The sequence below is a fragment of the Octopus sinensis genome, unplaced genomic scaffold, assembly GCF_006345805.1.
Source record: "Octopus sinensis unplaced genomic scaffold, ASM634580v1 Contig20343, whole genome shotgun sequence".
Classification (NCBI taxonomy): Eukaryota; Metazoa; Mollusca; class Cephalopoda; order Octopoda; family Octopodidae; genus Octopus; species Octopus sinensis.
The window spans coordinates 20,001-34,226 of NW_021837043.1; the positions used below are offsets into that span (position 1 = coordinate 20,001).

The following is a 14,226-nucleotide window of genomic DNA, read 5'->3' on the forward strand; positions in this document are numbered from 1 at the left end:
CTAATACATTTGATCAGGAATTTCAACCTGTATGTACGGTTTTCTTCATGAAAAGAGAACATCTGCACACAGACAATTGATGACTGGAATGTGCACATGAGCTTCGTGAGGACACAGCTCGGATTGTAATCCCTATTACACACTCATTCTACTTTCTCTCTATACAAATGTGTGTGTGTGTGTATTTCTGTGTGTATGTGTGTGTGTGTGTGTGTGTGTATGTATGTCTGTGTGTGTATGTGTGTGTGTGTATGTGTGTGTGCGTGAGTGTGTATGTACGTCTGTGTGTGTGTTTGTGTGTGTGTATGCGTGTGTGTATGTATGCGTGTGTATGCATGTGTGTGTGTGTGTATGTGTGTGTTTGTGTGTGTGTATGTATGTATTTGTGTGTGTGTGTGTATGTGTGTGTATGTGTGTGTGTATGTGTGTGTATGTATGTGTGTGTATGCGTGTGTGTGTACGTCTGTGTGTATGTGTGTGTGTGTATGTGTGTGTGTGTATGTGTGTGTGTGTATGTGTGAGTGTGTGTGTATGTGTGTAAGTGTGTGTATGTGTATGTGTGTATGTGTGTGTATATGTATGTGTGTGTATGTATGTGTGTGTGTATGTTGTGTGTGTATGTTTGTGTGTGTGTGTATGTGTGTGTGTGTATGTATGTGTGTAAAATTAATATAAACAGTAGTTTGTAATGTTTCACCAAAAAGGAAAATTACAAATGTCACTAAATGTGACTGGAGTGTTAGAAAACACTCACATTGCTAGAAATAAGAGCTAAACTGCTGTAGTTAATGTACATGAATGAAAGCATCTACACTATGATCCCTGTTAGTGTATATGTTTTCATTCACATGCATTAACTACAGCATTAGAGTGGTTTAGCTCTTATTTCTAGTAATCTAGGTGTTTCCTAACACCCTAGTCACATTTAGGCATGGCTGTATGGTTATGAAGGTGGTGAGCTGGCAGAAACGTTAGCGCGCCGGGCGAAATGCTTAGCGGTATTTCGTCTGTTGTTACGTTCTGAGTTCAAATTCTGCCGAGGTCGACTTTGTCTATCATCCTTTCGGGTCGATAAATAAAGTACCAGTTTCGCACTGGGGGTCGATGTAATCGACTTAATCCCTTTGTCTGTCCTTGTTTGTCCCCTCTATGTTTAGCCCCTTGTGGGCAGCAAAGAAATATATGAAGCTTGCTTCCCAACTATGTGGTTCTGGATTCAGTCCCATTGCATGGCACATTAGCCAAGTGTCTTTTACCACAGCTTTAAGCCGACCAGATTCTTGTGAGTGAATTTGGTAGATATAAACAGAAAGAAGGACTAGTAAGTAATATCCGTGACTCTTTTCAGTGTCTCTAAGATCGGTGAGAGGAAGTTATCCTTGGAATCACTAGTTAGCCCTAACTGCTTGCAACTAATCCCACTAAAAGCACATAAGAGTTGAGTGAGGATGTTAACCCTTTAGCATTTAAACTGGCCATATTCAGCCTATTTTACCTGTTTTATGTTCAAAGCAGCCAAATCTGGCCTCTAAAACCTACCTTACAATGTCATTCTAAAAATAAACAGTCACATCATTGAACTCTCAAAGCCATGTGATTGTTGGCACTCCGTCGGTTATGACGATGAGGGTTCCAGTTGATCTGATCAACGGAACAGCCTGCTCATGAAATTAACGTGCAAGTGGCTGAGCACTCCACAGACACGTGTACCCTTAATGTAGTTCTCGGGGAGATTCAGTGTGACACAGAGTGTGACAAGGTTGGCCCTTTGAAATACAGGTACAACAGAAACAGGAAGAAAGAGTGAGAGAAAGTTGTGGTGAAAGAGTACATCAGGGATCACCACCATCCCCTGCTAGAGCCTTGTGGAACTTTTGGTGTTTTCACTCAATAAACACTCACAACGTCCGGTCTGGGAATCGAAACCACGATCCTATGACTGCGAGTCCACTGCCCTAACCACTGGGCCATTGCACCTTCACAAAACCATGTGATAATGCATGATTAAATAAGGTGTAGTGACGCCATCTTGGAAATCTCCAGCACGCATGCACAGGGTTGGAGTCTTCCAGGAGGTCTGCCGGAAGTTCCCTCATACACATGCGCAGAAAACTAGCAGCAGCAAAATCCCCCGTATCGTTCTCTTGAATGCCGCCAGCTGAACAGGACAGTCATGTTTTAGCAGCTCTCTCAAGCTGCTACCTCGTGATGTATCTCTGCTATGCTTGAATGGACAGGATTTGGATCACTCCGCTTGACTACTGCAACAAGCTCCTAGGCTGCTGATTCGCCCGGAAAGAAGAATGTATATATTGTGAATCAAGAAATAAATATTTATACTATTGAAGTTAATCAGAAGTCTTGACTCTTTCCTTTGATTAAAATTTAGTTGTGATACCTGTACTGGTGGCATGTAAAAAGCACCATCTAAACGTGGCTGATGCCAGCACCACTTTGACTGGCTTCCGTTCCGGTGGCATGTAAAAAGCACCAACTGATCATTGCCGTTGCCAGCCTCCTCTGGCACCTGTGCCGGTGGCACATAAAAAGCACCAACTACACTCATGGAGTGGTTGGCGTTAGGAAGGGCATCCAGCTGTAGAAACACTGCCAGATCAGACTGGAGCCTGGTGCAGCCTCCAGGCTTCCCAGACCCCGGTCGAACCGTCCAACCCATGCTAGCATGGAAAACGGATGTTAAATGATGATGATGATGCAAGCTGCACCCATCCAGTGCGGGGACCTCTCATCCTATTACAAAGGATTTACATAGGACAGAGTTATCTGAATGCTACAAGATTAAACTGGGCAATGCATTAAACCTACCACTCAAACAACCATGCCTTATCACACAGATTCTTGACTATCAAATTTTACTCAAAACACTTTGGCAAACTGAAGATTTAAAGCAGAAGCCATTTACCCAAGTTCCCTCTTAGTGGGATTAGATGCAAAGCCACAATTATGAAATACATTTCTCGGTCACACTGCTCTGTTGCAGCAATGAGATATCAATCATGAAAGTCAAAATTATCTTACCGACACACTGTTTGCCATCCTCAAGCGGGCTTTGGTTAAACTACCAACAGCAGTTACAATGAAAGCACTTTTTAACTGCTTTTCTTGGACAAATGTTTTTAAAGAAGACACCAGTTCCTGGCCAGGTTTAATCCGTAGAGCATAACACTTCATGTCACACATGTTCTGAAAGATAAATAAAACCAGTGACTCAGTGGCATGAAAGAGATCAATAATTGATACAGGTTTAGACAACATTGCAAATTCAAAACATTTCAAAACATGTTTCAACGTTATCAAGAGGATGATGTGAATTATTTCTCTTCTGGTTTAACTCTATCATATCCCTTATCTTTTACTTGCTTCAGTCACTGGAAAGCAGGCCAAGCTGGGGCACCCCACCACTTACTTTTAAAGTTCTGGTACTTATTCTATCGGTGTCTTTTGCCAAACTGCTAAGTTACAAGGAGGTATATATCTATCCATCTATGTGTGTGCATATATATATATATATATATATATATACATACATACATACATATATATATATATATATATATATATATATATATAATATATATATATATATCTTCCTCCTCCTTTCCTTCCCCTCCTTCTCCTCTCCCTCCTCCTCCTCCCCTCACCCACAGCACACCACCCACATACCCAACCCCACATCTTTACACCTACACATATCGTATCACAACATACCACCCACACACCCATCCCCATATCTCCACACCCACACATACATACATACACACGTCCAGACCACCAGCCCTCTTTCACACGCACATACATACTCTCTTGTACACACACGCACCGTCGTGTTGGGGCGAAGTCACTTGACCCTGTTATCTCCCCTACTATCCCTCTGGCTTCTAACGTCTGACCTCTGACCTCTGATCCCTGACTTCGGCCTGAAATCAGAACGCCATGTTGGATCGTTAGCTCCTACACGCATTTTTTTTCTCTCCTTGTTCCTTTTCTGTGTATCTTTCTGTTGAAGAGCGTAGGCTCGAAATGTAAAAGCCTCTTTCTATTTCTATTCCTGAGCGCCATACTAATACATTTGTTTGTTTGTACACCACCTGCTTTCGTCTTTTCTTCATTTTCGTAAACCGTCCCGTTATATATATATACATATATATATATATATATATACATATACATACATACATATAAATATATATGTATGTATATATATACTCTAATATACCATACTTGGTATGTTGACCCTCCCCTCACCTATGTTTCTCTCCTCTTGCTGCTGCTGTTCTCCATTCTTATTTTTATATTGTTCTCATCTTTCTATGTTCATATGTTCAGTCATGTTGTTACCATTGTGGTCGTTGTTGTTAGTGTTGTTGTTGTTGTTTCGACCGTTTGTGAAGTTACTGTATTATGTGTTTGTGTGTATGTATATAGATTTGCTTATTATAGTGTTTGTATCCAAGCTCTTTATATAGTTTTTTTTGTTCACTTATTTATCTCTAGTTCTAATATTTCATCATATGTGTATGCAGGTTTGTCTTTTGTGTGTGTATTACACTGTTTGTATCTGTGTCTTTTTTTCCCCATTCTGTCTTTAGTCGTCGTGTTGCATGGTGTGGTGGCGGTGGATGTTATTGTTCCATTCATTTTTTCTGTTGAGGCTTGTTTTATCTATTTCTATGTGTGTGGCCTCTGTAATCTATCTAAGTGTCGTGTCTCTTCTATGTGTTGATAATACTTTAACCTCTATGTTCTAATTGAGAATGTTGGCAGAGCACTGATGAGCTTTTCTTCTCTTTGAGCTCCCATCAATGTTCACCTATTCGCTCCCCTATGCTGCATACCATCTCTCCAATGTAAGTTGTCTTATTTCTGCATTGTCCTTCAGTACACCATAAGCTATAGACTACATACATTATGTAAGTCATGTTCCCTCTTTTACTCTTTTACTTGTTTCAGCCATTTGACTGCAGCAATGCTGGAGCACCGCCTTTAGTCGAGCAAATCGACCCCAGGACTTATTCTTTGTAAGCCCAGTACTTATTCTATCGGTCATTTTTGCCGAACCACTAAGTTACAGGGACGTAAACACACCAGCATCGGTTGTCAAGTAATGTTGGGGGGATAAACACAGACACACAAACATACACACACACATACATATATACATACATACATACATATATATATATATATATATATATATATATATGAATATATACGACAGGCTTCTTTCAGTTTCCGTCTACCAAATCCACTCACAAGGCTTTGGTCGGCCTGAGGCTATCGTAGAAGACACTTGCCCAAGGTGCCATGCATGTGGGACTGAACCCGGAACCATGTGGTTGGTAAGCAAGCTACTTACCACACAGCCACTCCTACGCCAATAATTCACTCCCACATCATTTATTTAATATCACATTATGCTCAGTACTTGCCGAATGCTTTATTCTGAAGTATGTATATTACTGAGTTCTCACAACTGGTCATTAGTATTGCTATGCCTAAACAAAATCTTAATGTGTGTGCGTGTGAGTGGGTGGTGGTGGTGAGGTGGACCCTCCCGTTATAAATGCCAATTAGGGTTCATCATCTTCTTGCTGGACAATCTGCACAGATGACTTGTTCGTAGTGATCAAATGCTAGTGCTGCACATTAGTGCACTCCCTCCATCAAATCAACAATTGGTGTGTCACGACGTGTCAGGCGTGAAAGCGATCGCAGAGCAAAGTGAAACAATGTATTTTGCACACACACACACACACCACACACACACACACACAGAATACAAATAATGGGGTTCTTAATTGTTAAACTGTAACCACCACTAGCTGTCTACTTTTATGTTTGCATGTACCTATATGCATACAGCTTATTCATTTACGTAGCAGGGGGAAAGGTTCATCTGGTCTTGTCAAAACCATCATCCACTGACTACATTTGTGTAATACAAAGTACGTATAAACACAAACACAGGAGTTGACTAACTTTCATTTATACTCACGGAAGAATTCGTATAATGAATGTATACACACAAATACCAACATTTACACTGTGACGGAGGCCTATATAAGAATATACATTAAAATCAGCCACCGTACAGAAGGTCTTCAATTTTATTTCCATTGTCAATATTTATAGGTATTTCCAAACATTTACTATTTTCTGGTAATTGTTTGTTCTGTCCTAGTAATCTGGTAATGAACATGGGAACGTTAAACTTGGATTTACATTTTTAGGGTCTGCTTTCGCATACCATTCAAATGTTTGCTTAACTTAAACTGTTTAATGTTTGGATAAATCTGTTGCTCAAGAGTTAGTAATATAATCATTCTATAGAAACAACAGAATCAACTTTGAAGAATTTGGTTTAAGAAGTTGGCTGCCGATAATGTTAATCTTCAGGAGAGCAAATGCTTAAGTTATGATAGGCATGGCTATAGCAATGTGGTTAGGAAGTTGAAGTTTACTTTACAACTACAGGGTTGGTTGTTTGGTTAGTTGGTTGGTTGATAGGTGGGTGGATAGGTAGGTAGATGGCTGGAAAGATAGATGATCAGAAAGATATATAGATAGGTAGGTGGAGTGGCTGTGTGGTAAGTAGCTTGCTTACCAACCACATGGTTCCGGGTTCAGTCCCACTGCGTGGCATCTTGGGCAAGTGTCTTCTACTATAGCCTCTGGCCAACCAAAGCCTTGTGAGTGGATTTGGTAGACAGAAACTGAAAGAAGCCCGTCGTATATATGTATGTATATATATATATGTTTGTGTGTCTGTGTTTGTCCCCCTAGCATTGCTTGACAACCGATGCTGGTGTGTTTACGTCCCTGTCACTTAGCGGTTCGGCAAAAGAGACCGATAGAATAAGTACTGGGCTTACAAAGAATAAGTCCTGGGGTCGATTTGCTCGACTAAAGGCGGTGCTCCAGCATGGCCGCAGTCAAATGACTGAAACAAGTAAAAGAGTAAAAGAGATAGACAGAGACACAGATAGATAGAGAGATAGATAGACAGATAGCCAGACAGAAAGACTATGATTGAGTTTGAGGGTAAACTATGGAGTGTGTGCGTATATGTGTGCACATACACACACACACACACACCTTCACAAAACAATAATAAAAAGAAATCCAGACAATCCTTTTTTGAAACGACCAATTTCTAAAAACCAAAAATCATTTACAGATGCAAAAATATAAACAAAAGTGGCATTTTGGCCCCCAGCTGGCCTGACCAGTGCTAAAAGCCAATGACTGGTTATTTTTAACAACTTGACCATTCCTCCTTAACACCTCTTTCAGATACAAAAACACAAACACACACATACACGCACTCTCTCTCACAAGACAATGATAAAAAGGAAATACAATTTATGGTCTTTTTTCTCTCCCTTTTCTTCCTTTCTTTTCTTTCTTTAACACTACTTTCAGATACACTCAATAACACTATAAAATGGTCAAATTTTTTCCCCAAGATCTTAGACCCTACTTGGAGTAAACATCCCGACCAACTACAAAAGAAACCAGCAAGACAATTTTTTCTTCTTCCTTTCCTTCTTTTTCTTTAACACTTCCTTCAGATACAAAACACACACACACGCACACACACACACATGCACACATACACACATGTTCTCTCTCACTCTCTCCCCATTCATCACCCTCTTGTACTATCTTATATCCCTCCCCACTACTACACACTCAATAACACTATAAAATGGTCAAATTTTTTCCCCAAGATCTTAGACCCTACTTGGAGTAAACATCCCGACCAACTACAAAAGAAACCAGCAAGGCAATTTTTTCTTCTTCCTTCTCTCCCTTTTCTTCCTTTCCTTCTTTTTCTTTAACACTTCCTTCAGATACAAAACACACACACACGCACACACACACACATGCACACATACACACATGTTCTCTCTCACTCTCTCCCCATTCATCACCCTCTTGTACTATCTTATATCCCTCCCCACTACTACACACTCAATAACACTATAAAATGGTCAAATTTTTTCCCCAAGATCTTAGACCCTACTTGGAGTAAACATCCCGAGCAACTACAAAAGAAACCAGCAAGGCAATTTTTTCTTCTTCCTTCTCTCCCTTTTCTTCCTTTCCTTCTTTTTCTTTAACACTTCCTTCAGATACAAAAACACACAAACACACATACACACGTGCGCGCACACACACACACACATGCTCTCTCTCACTTTCTCCCCATTCCTCACCCTCTTGTACTATCTTATATCCCTCCCCACCACTACACACTCAATAACACTATGAAATGGTCAAATTTTTCCCCAAGAACTTAGTTCAATTTGAAAACCCCACTAGAATGTGCGAAAGCGCTAATATATGATATATGATATATGTTATATGATGTATAAAAACATGTAATATACAAATAGATATCTGTAAATATAAAACCATCCGAATTTCTGAGTACCTCATTTCTTCTAATGCAAAATACCTGTACATCATCCCCAAACTTTCTAATATACATATATATATATGTACATATATATAAGTTTATACATATACATATATGTATATATATACAGTGCAGGTGGCACGTAAAAAGCACCCACTACACTCATGGAGTGGTTGGTGTTAGGAAGGGCATCCAGCTGTAGAAACATTGCCATATAAGACTGGAGCCTGGGGCAGCCTTCTGGCTTCCCAGATCCCCGGTCGAACCGTCCAACCCATGCTAGCATGGAGAACGGACGTTAAACGATGATGATGATATATATATATATATGTATACATATATATATATATGTGTGTGTGTATATATATATATATATATATATATATATATATATATATATATATACACCATATATATATATACACACATATATATATATATACATATATATATATATACATATATATAAATATATATATGCATACATATATATATATACATATCCATATAAGTGTATATATACATATATATTTATATATATATACATACATATATATAAGTATATATATACGTTTGGTAAGCAGCTGTCTTCTACTGTGGCCTTGGGCCAACCAAAGCTTTGTGAGTGGATTTGGTAAATGGAAACTGAAAGTAGCCCGTGTGTGTGGTGTGTCTCACTACCACTCTACAACTGGTGTTGGTGTGGTCTACTCTCTCTGTTAATCTTTCTGTGATTCCACTCTACCATTTACATGTCAATAGTACACTGTATGAGTATACTGTATGGAATTTCTACCTAAACCTTATTCGACATATATAACAGGGCTGTTTACCTGAAGGGATAAGCGTCCTGTCTGTTTTTCTGTTTAGTGGAACTTTGGTCTTTGCTAAATTAAATGGCGTGAAAGGCAGCCGGTACTACGGCGGCACAACAGTGGGTGGAGGCTAAAAGAACCCACAGTGGATCCACAGCGGCATTCAAGAGGATCACAAAATTGGGGTCCAAACCTCAGGGAAACGCTGATGCGCTGACAGTCGCTATAAAGCTGAGAGCCAGTCACGGTGACCGCACCGCATTGAGCCAAGCTCCGCTGTGGATCCAACCCTTCTTCTTACAAATTCAATTTCCAAGTGAATAGCTCGGCGAAGCATTCTGAATGTCATGGGATTAAATTTGTAAAATCTGATGCAAGCCACGTTGCCCTAAAATCTGATGCAGCCACGTTGCCCTAATGAATCAGTCACATAAGTATACGCCACGAAGTCTATATGCCTGAGTCATAGGCTGGTTCCCAGTGAACGGTCAGCTACACGCTCATTGCCGTTGACCAGTCCATTCTCAACCAGTGACGTGGGGAAAACTTTATGGTAACGCCCCGAGAATCGAAGAATATCACAAAATTTACGAAGTTAAAAAAAAGTAATTTTTAAAACTAATAAGGTCCTACAAAATTTAATTCCAGTGTAATAAAAAAAAATAATAATTACAGTGTTAACCTTAGTTAAACCTGTTTTCACTGCAATACATAAAACCCCCCTATAATAATCGAAGACTACTCACCGTCATCATTATTCAAATAATTATTATGCCCACGACACGACACGCACGCACACACACACAATTATCTCCCTTGTCCCACAGAGTTGCTTCCCAACTTAACTTTTGTCGGACTTCAAAACAAGAGTAAAACGTATTTAAAAACGGCATTTATATACTTTAAACTGTAGACATGGATAATTAAGGAGTGCAAAAAATTATTAAAGGCTTACCTTGGCCAATAAATCAAGCATAGAAAAACTGCCGTTCAAACCGAAAAGATCCGAAATGGAGATTGTACCGCAAAGTTTAATTCCTGTGTAAACTAGAAGAGTGTCGTAGCTTACTTGAAGAATATTTTATTTTCATGTATAACATAAACATGTACATCTTTTAGAACATTGTCATTTTTTAAAATAAGATTTTGCTGGCAAATTCTTAAATTAACATAAAGGCTTATTTACATGAAAGAATTTTTTTTTGAGATGTACTGGAAAACTTTTATTGCCTTCATAATGTTCAGTTTTACAAAATCAAACTAGAAAACTGGACAAAACAGAGAACACAATTGAAAAAAAATTAAAAAGAAGAAAAAATAAGAAAGTTTGAACGGCAGTGTTTTCTAGCGGTGTCATATGAAATTGTCACCCATAATTATGACCCTAGTATCGATCTATTGCATTTCAATCTGTTTTAGGGTTAGGGTTAGGGGTGGGTATCTTTTTTTTCTTCACAAATGTAAAGAAACCCAATCTGTTTCTTAAACGAGGGACATATTCATACGGCACAGAATGTTTTTTTTACCTCAATAGACGTCAGTGATTGGTTGAAATTGAAGAAAAAACAACAAATATCTTACAAACTATAGAATTTTCTCAATAAAGCCAAGAGAAAAAGATGTTTTATAAACACATTCTACCAGTATATGAAGTTAAAATTTTTTAGTTACCTAGAAATTATGTTAAAAACTGCCGTTCAAACCGAAAAGATCCGAAAAAATGAGATTAAAAAGAGAAAAAACAAACAAAACGATTCACTACCTTGGGTTGAAAAGTTGGGGGCGTTGGGAAACCTTTCTAATGGCTTTTGAGATATGCCAGCACGCTTACAGCATTGCCGCCGTTGATGGTGAGGCTGATGCGCTGGAACAGCCAAGTGCCCTCACGAGCCTCACCAGTTACCTCTGCAAGGCGAGTTGCCAACGAAGACAGGCATCTCGAAGTTAGTGATCCGAATCTACCAAACGTCTCGAATGCCACAGGATGGAAAATGTTGGCCGACAGATCGCGGTATTTCAGGATTTTGTTCCACTCGGCCGCAACATCAGAAAGGCGATTTCCTCCTTCCTTGCTGGTTCATGTGCAAGAATTGATGACCTTCGGCCTCAACACCTCAAGGATGGTATCTCCTTATCGGCCGGTGACGCCGGACTCGAGCTCTTGGAGAATTTGACTCAGTTTGTGAACCAGTTCTCTTCAGCGAACGTCCTCCCTTATACCACCCACTATTCTTCAGTGCAAAATTATTCGGGCTCACCAAACCCAATGGAGACCTGCACCCCATTGCGGTCAGCTGCACTCTTGGTTGTCTCATTGCAAAGATATGCTTACAATCGGTCTCTAGCTTATTGAAGGAGGGATTTCCCCCCATTCAGCTAGGAGTGGGCACGCTACCAGAGCCTATGCCGACTTGCCTTCCTTGCCACCCAAGGTAATTCTCAAACTTGACCTTAAGAATGCCTTCAACTCCATCAGCCGCGATGCTGTCCTCAGCTCAGTAAGAGAGAAGGTCCCACAACTTCACCGCCTTGCATGGCAGGCTTATCGGGAGCCCTCCAATCTTTCTTTCGGTGACCAAATCATCACCTCCGCCTCAGGAGTCCAACAGGGCGACCCACTCGGGCCCGTTTTGTTCGCACTGGGTATTGACGACATCACCAAGATGGGCGTCGAGCTAGACCTCAACGTCTGGTATCTCGACGATGCTTGTTTGGGGGGGGGGACCTCCGGACAGGGTTCTCGCCATTGCTAACATGATGATTGGGGAACTTTGTCGCCGAGGTTTCCAAGTAAACAGCTCCAAATGTGAGCTCTGGATCCTCAACCACCCCGTTTCTCAACATCAACCAGCTATTGACCTTTTTGCAGAGTTCTTCTCTTCCATTGCAGTCCATTCCCCCCATTGGCCTGGTGCTCTCTAGGTGCTCCAATAACTGACCTTGCTTTGAGTCCATCTTCCAGTCGAAGATGGCTACCCTTGAGCAATTGCTGAAAAATATTGAAGCTATCATATCCCATCAAGGTTTTTTCATATTTAGGAATTACCTCCCGATCCCTAAGCTCCTATATTTACTCAGATTCAGGTCATCTTACCGATTCCCATCGTGCCTCCAACGCTTCGACAACTTAATCTTTGTGAGACTCGAATGTTTGGTCAATGTCAGACTCTCTCCAGCGTCCAGCGATCAGGCTGCATTGCCCAAGCGAATTGGAAGTCTTGGTCTTCGTCCCTCTCTCTCCCCTACTTCCTTTCCTCCACCCACGCCTGCTCCACTCTGGTGAGCAACATCCTCTCCTCTCCAACGTGGACCAGTTCCAACAGCATAATTGGGACAGCATAGTTGGGACAGCATAATTAGTTGGGACAGCATAATTTAGTTGGGACAGCATAATTTCGAAGGTCACCTTCGACTCCCTCTTCATCCAGTCGGATCAGTTTTCAAAGAGCCACTTACTGTCTGCTAACACCAAATACTCAGGTGACTGAATTGATGCCATTCCTGTGGCTAATGTTGGTGGCCTACTCAGCTTGGACGAACTTCGTGTCTCCACTTCCCTCAGAGTGGGAGCTGACGTATGCACGGGTTTGATCTGTCGTTGTGACAGGCTCTTCGACTCCATAAGGCCTGCATGGCCTTTCTTGCCGCCTAAATACTGGTCACTTCGCGCGTCATACGAAGTTGAACCTGATACTCAAGAGGAACTTGGCCCGGGCAAACATCCCCTCCATCTTGGAACCATCTGGATTGTCCAGATGTGATAGGAAGAGACCTGACGACCTCACCCTGTGCCCCTGGTCGCAAAGCAGATGCCGTGTCTGGGATGTCATAGTTAGCGACTCCTTTGCTTCTTCTCACATCCTGAAAGAAAATTACCAGAGAACCTTCTTTTAATTCTTCGAAATTTTTCCGTTAAAACTGTATTGAAACCATTTGTCGGGATTTTTTTTTATTATTATTCAACGGAACCTACTGAAGCAAAGCAGCACTCTCACAACAATACCACGGGCGATGGCAAGGCTAAGGCGTCGGGAAAGCTAAACGCCCTCATAGACATCATCCGACACCTCGGTGAGGCGAGCTACCAACGTTGACAAGAACTTCGCGGTTAGTAGTCTCGTCCCTTGAAGAGGGATAAACTTCATCAATAAACTTCATAGGCGCAGGAGTGGCTGTGTGGTAAGTAGCTTGCTTTCCAACCACATGGTTCTGGGTTCAGTCCTACTGCGTGGCACTTTAGGCAAGTGTCTTCTACTATACCTCGGGCCAACCAAAGCCTTGTGAGTGGATTTGGTAGATACAGTTATAACAAATTTGTTCGAGAAGTAGATTTTTGCGAAGGTAAAGAATACGCATATCACCCGTTTTCGGCGTTTAGGGTTAGGGTTAGGTTTAAGTTTAAGGTTAGGGTTAGGGTTACGCCGAAAAGGGGTGCTGTGCGTATTCTTTACCACCGTCTAGATTTTTGCAAGTGGGTTAGAATTCACTCCTATTGCGTGGAACTCTAGCTTAGGGTCAATCAAAAGCTTGTAAGCGAAATTTGATAGACAGAAACTGTGTGTAAACCCGCCTGAGGAACTGTTTTTACTTTTGGATGTAGACTTAAATACATTGCCCGTTTACTTCCAAAATCTGGTCCTTGGGTGAGTCCACCCTGTTACAGGATTTTAGGATTGGATATACTTCCCTCTCATCCCTTAATTTTAGAAAAGTCTAAACAAAGGTTGCACTCTCTGCCCTTCCTCATTCGACTAAGTCATGAGAAAAGAAAAGAAAGAAAATAAAATGGAAAGTAATTCTTCACAGAAAGTTCAGGAAAGGATTGACAGCCGGACGCTTCCTCAATTTTTGTTATCGATTTGATATCAACTGTTGGGGATTGTCAAAGGCACTTATTATCAAAATGATATAGTAAGTAGGAACGAAATGTTATATTATCCACACCTTTTGGGTTCAAATGCTTTCATC

The 14,226-nt window shown here is 40.8% G+C and overlaps 1 protein-coding gene across 2 annotated transcripts in view; it reads right to left on the reverse strand.

The window, feature by feature from the left end:
- Window positions 1-10,249, reverse strand: part of LOC115232320 (bifunctional protein GlmU) — a 12,617-nt gene extending 2,368 nt beyond the window's left edge. The window contains exons 1-2 of one of the 2 annotated variants that reach the window (XM_036500339.1): window positions 10,214-10,249; window positions 3,040-3,204 (exon numbers count right to left, since the gene is read on the reverse strand). In XM_036500339.1, coding sequence (XP_036356232.1) covers window positions 3,040-3,204; window positions 10,214-10,234 — 186 coding nt within the window. In that variant the 5' untranslated portion in view covers window positions 10,235-10,249. Of the gene's footprint in view, window positions 1-3,039; window positions 3,205-10,004; window positions 10,077-10,213 lie in introns of those variants that run through there. The other variant, XM_036500340.1, reaches the window with a different exon arrangement.
- Between the last annotated feature and the right edge of the window lie 3,977 nt (window positions 10,250-14,226).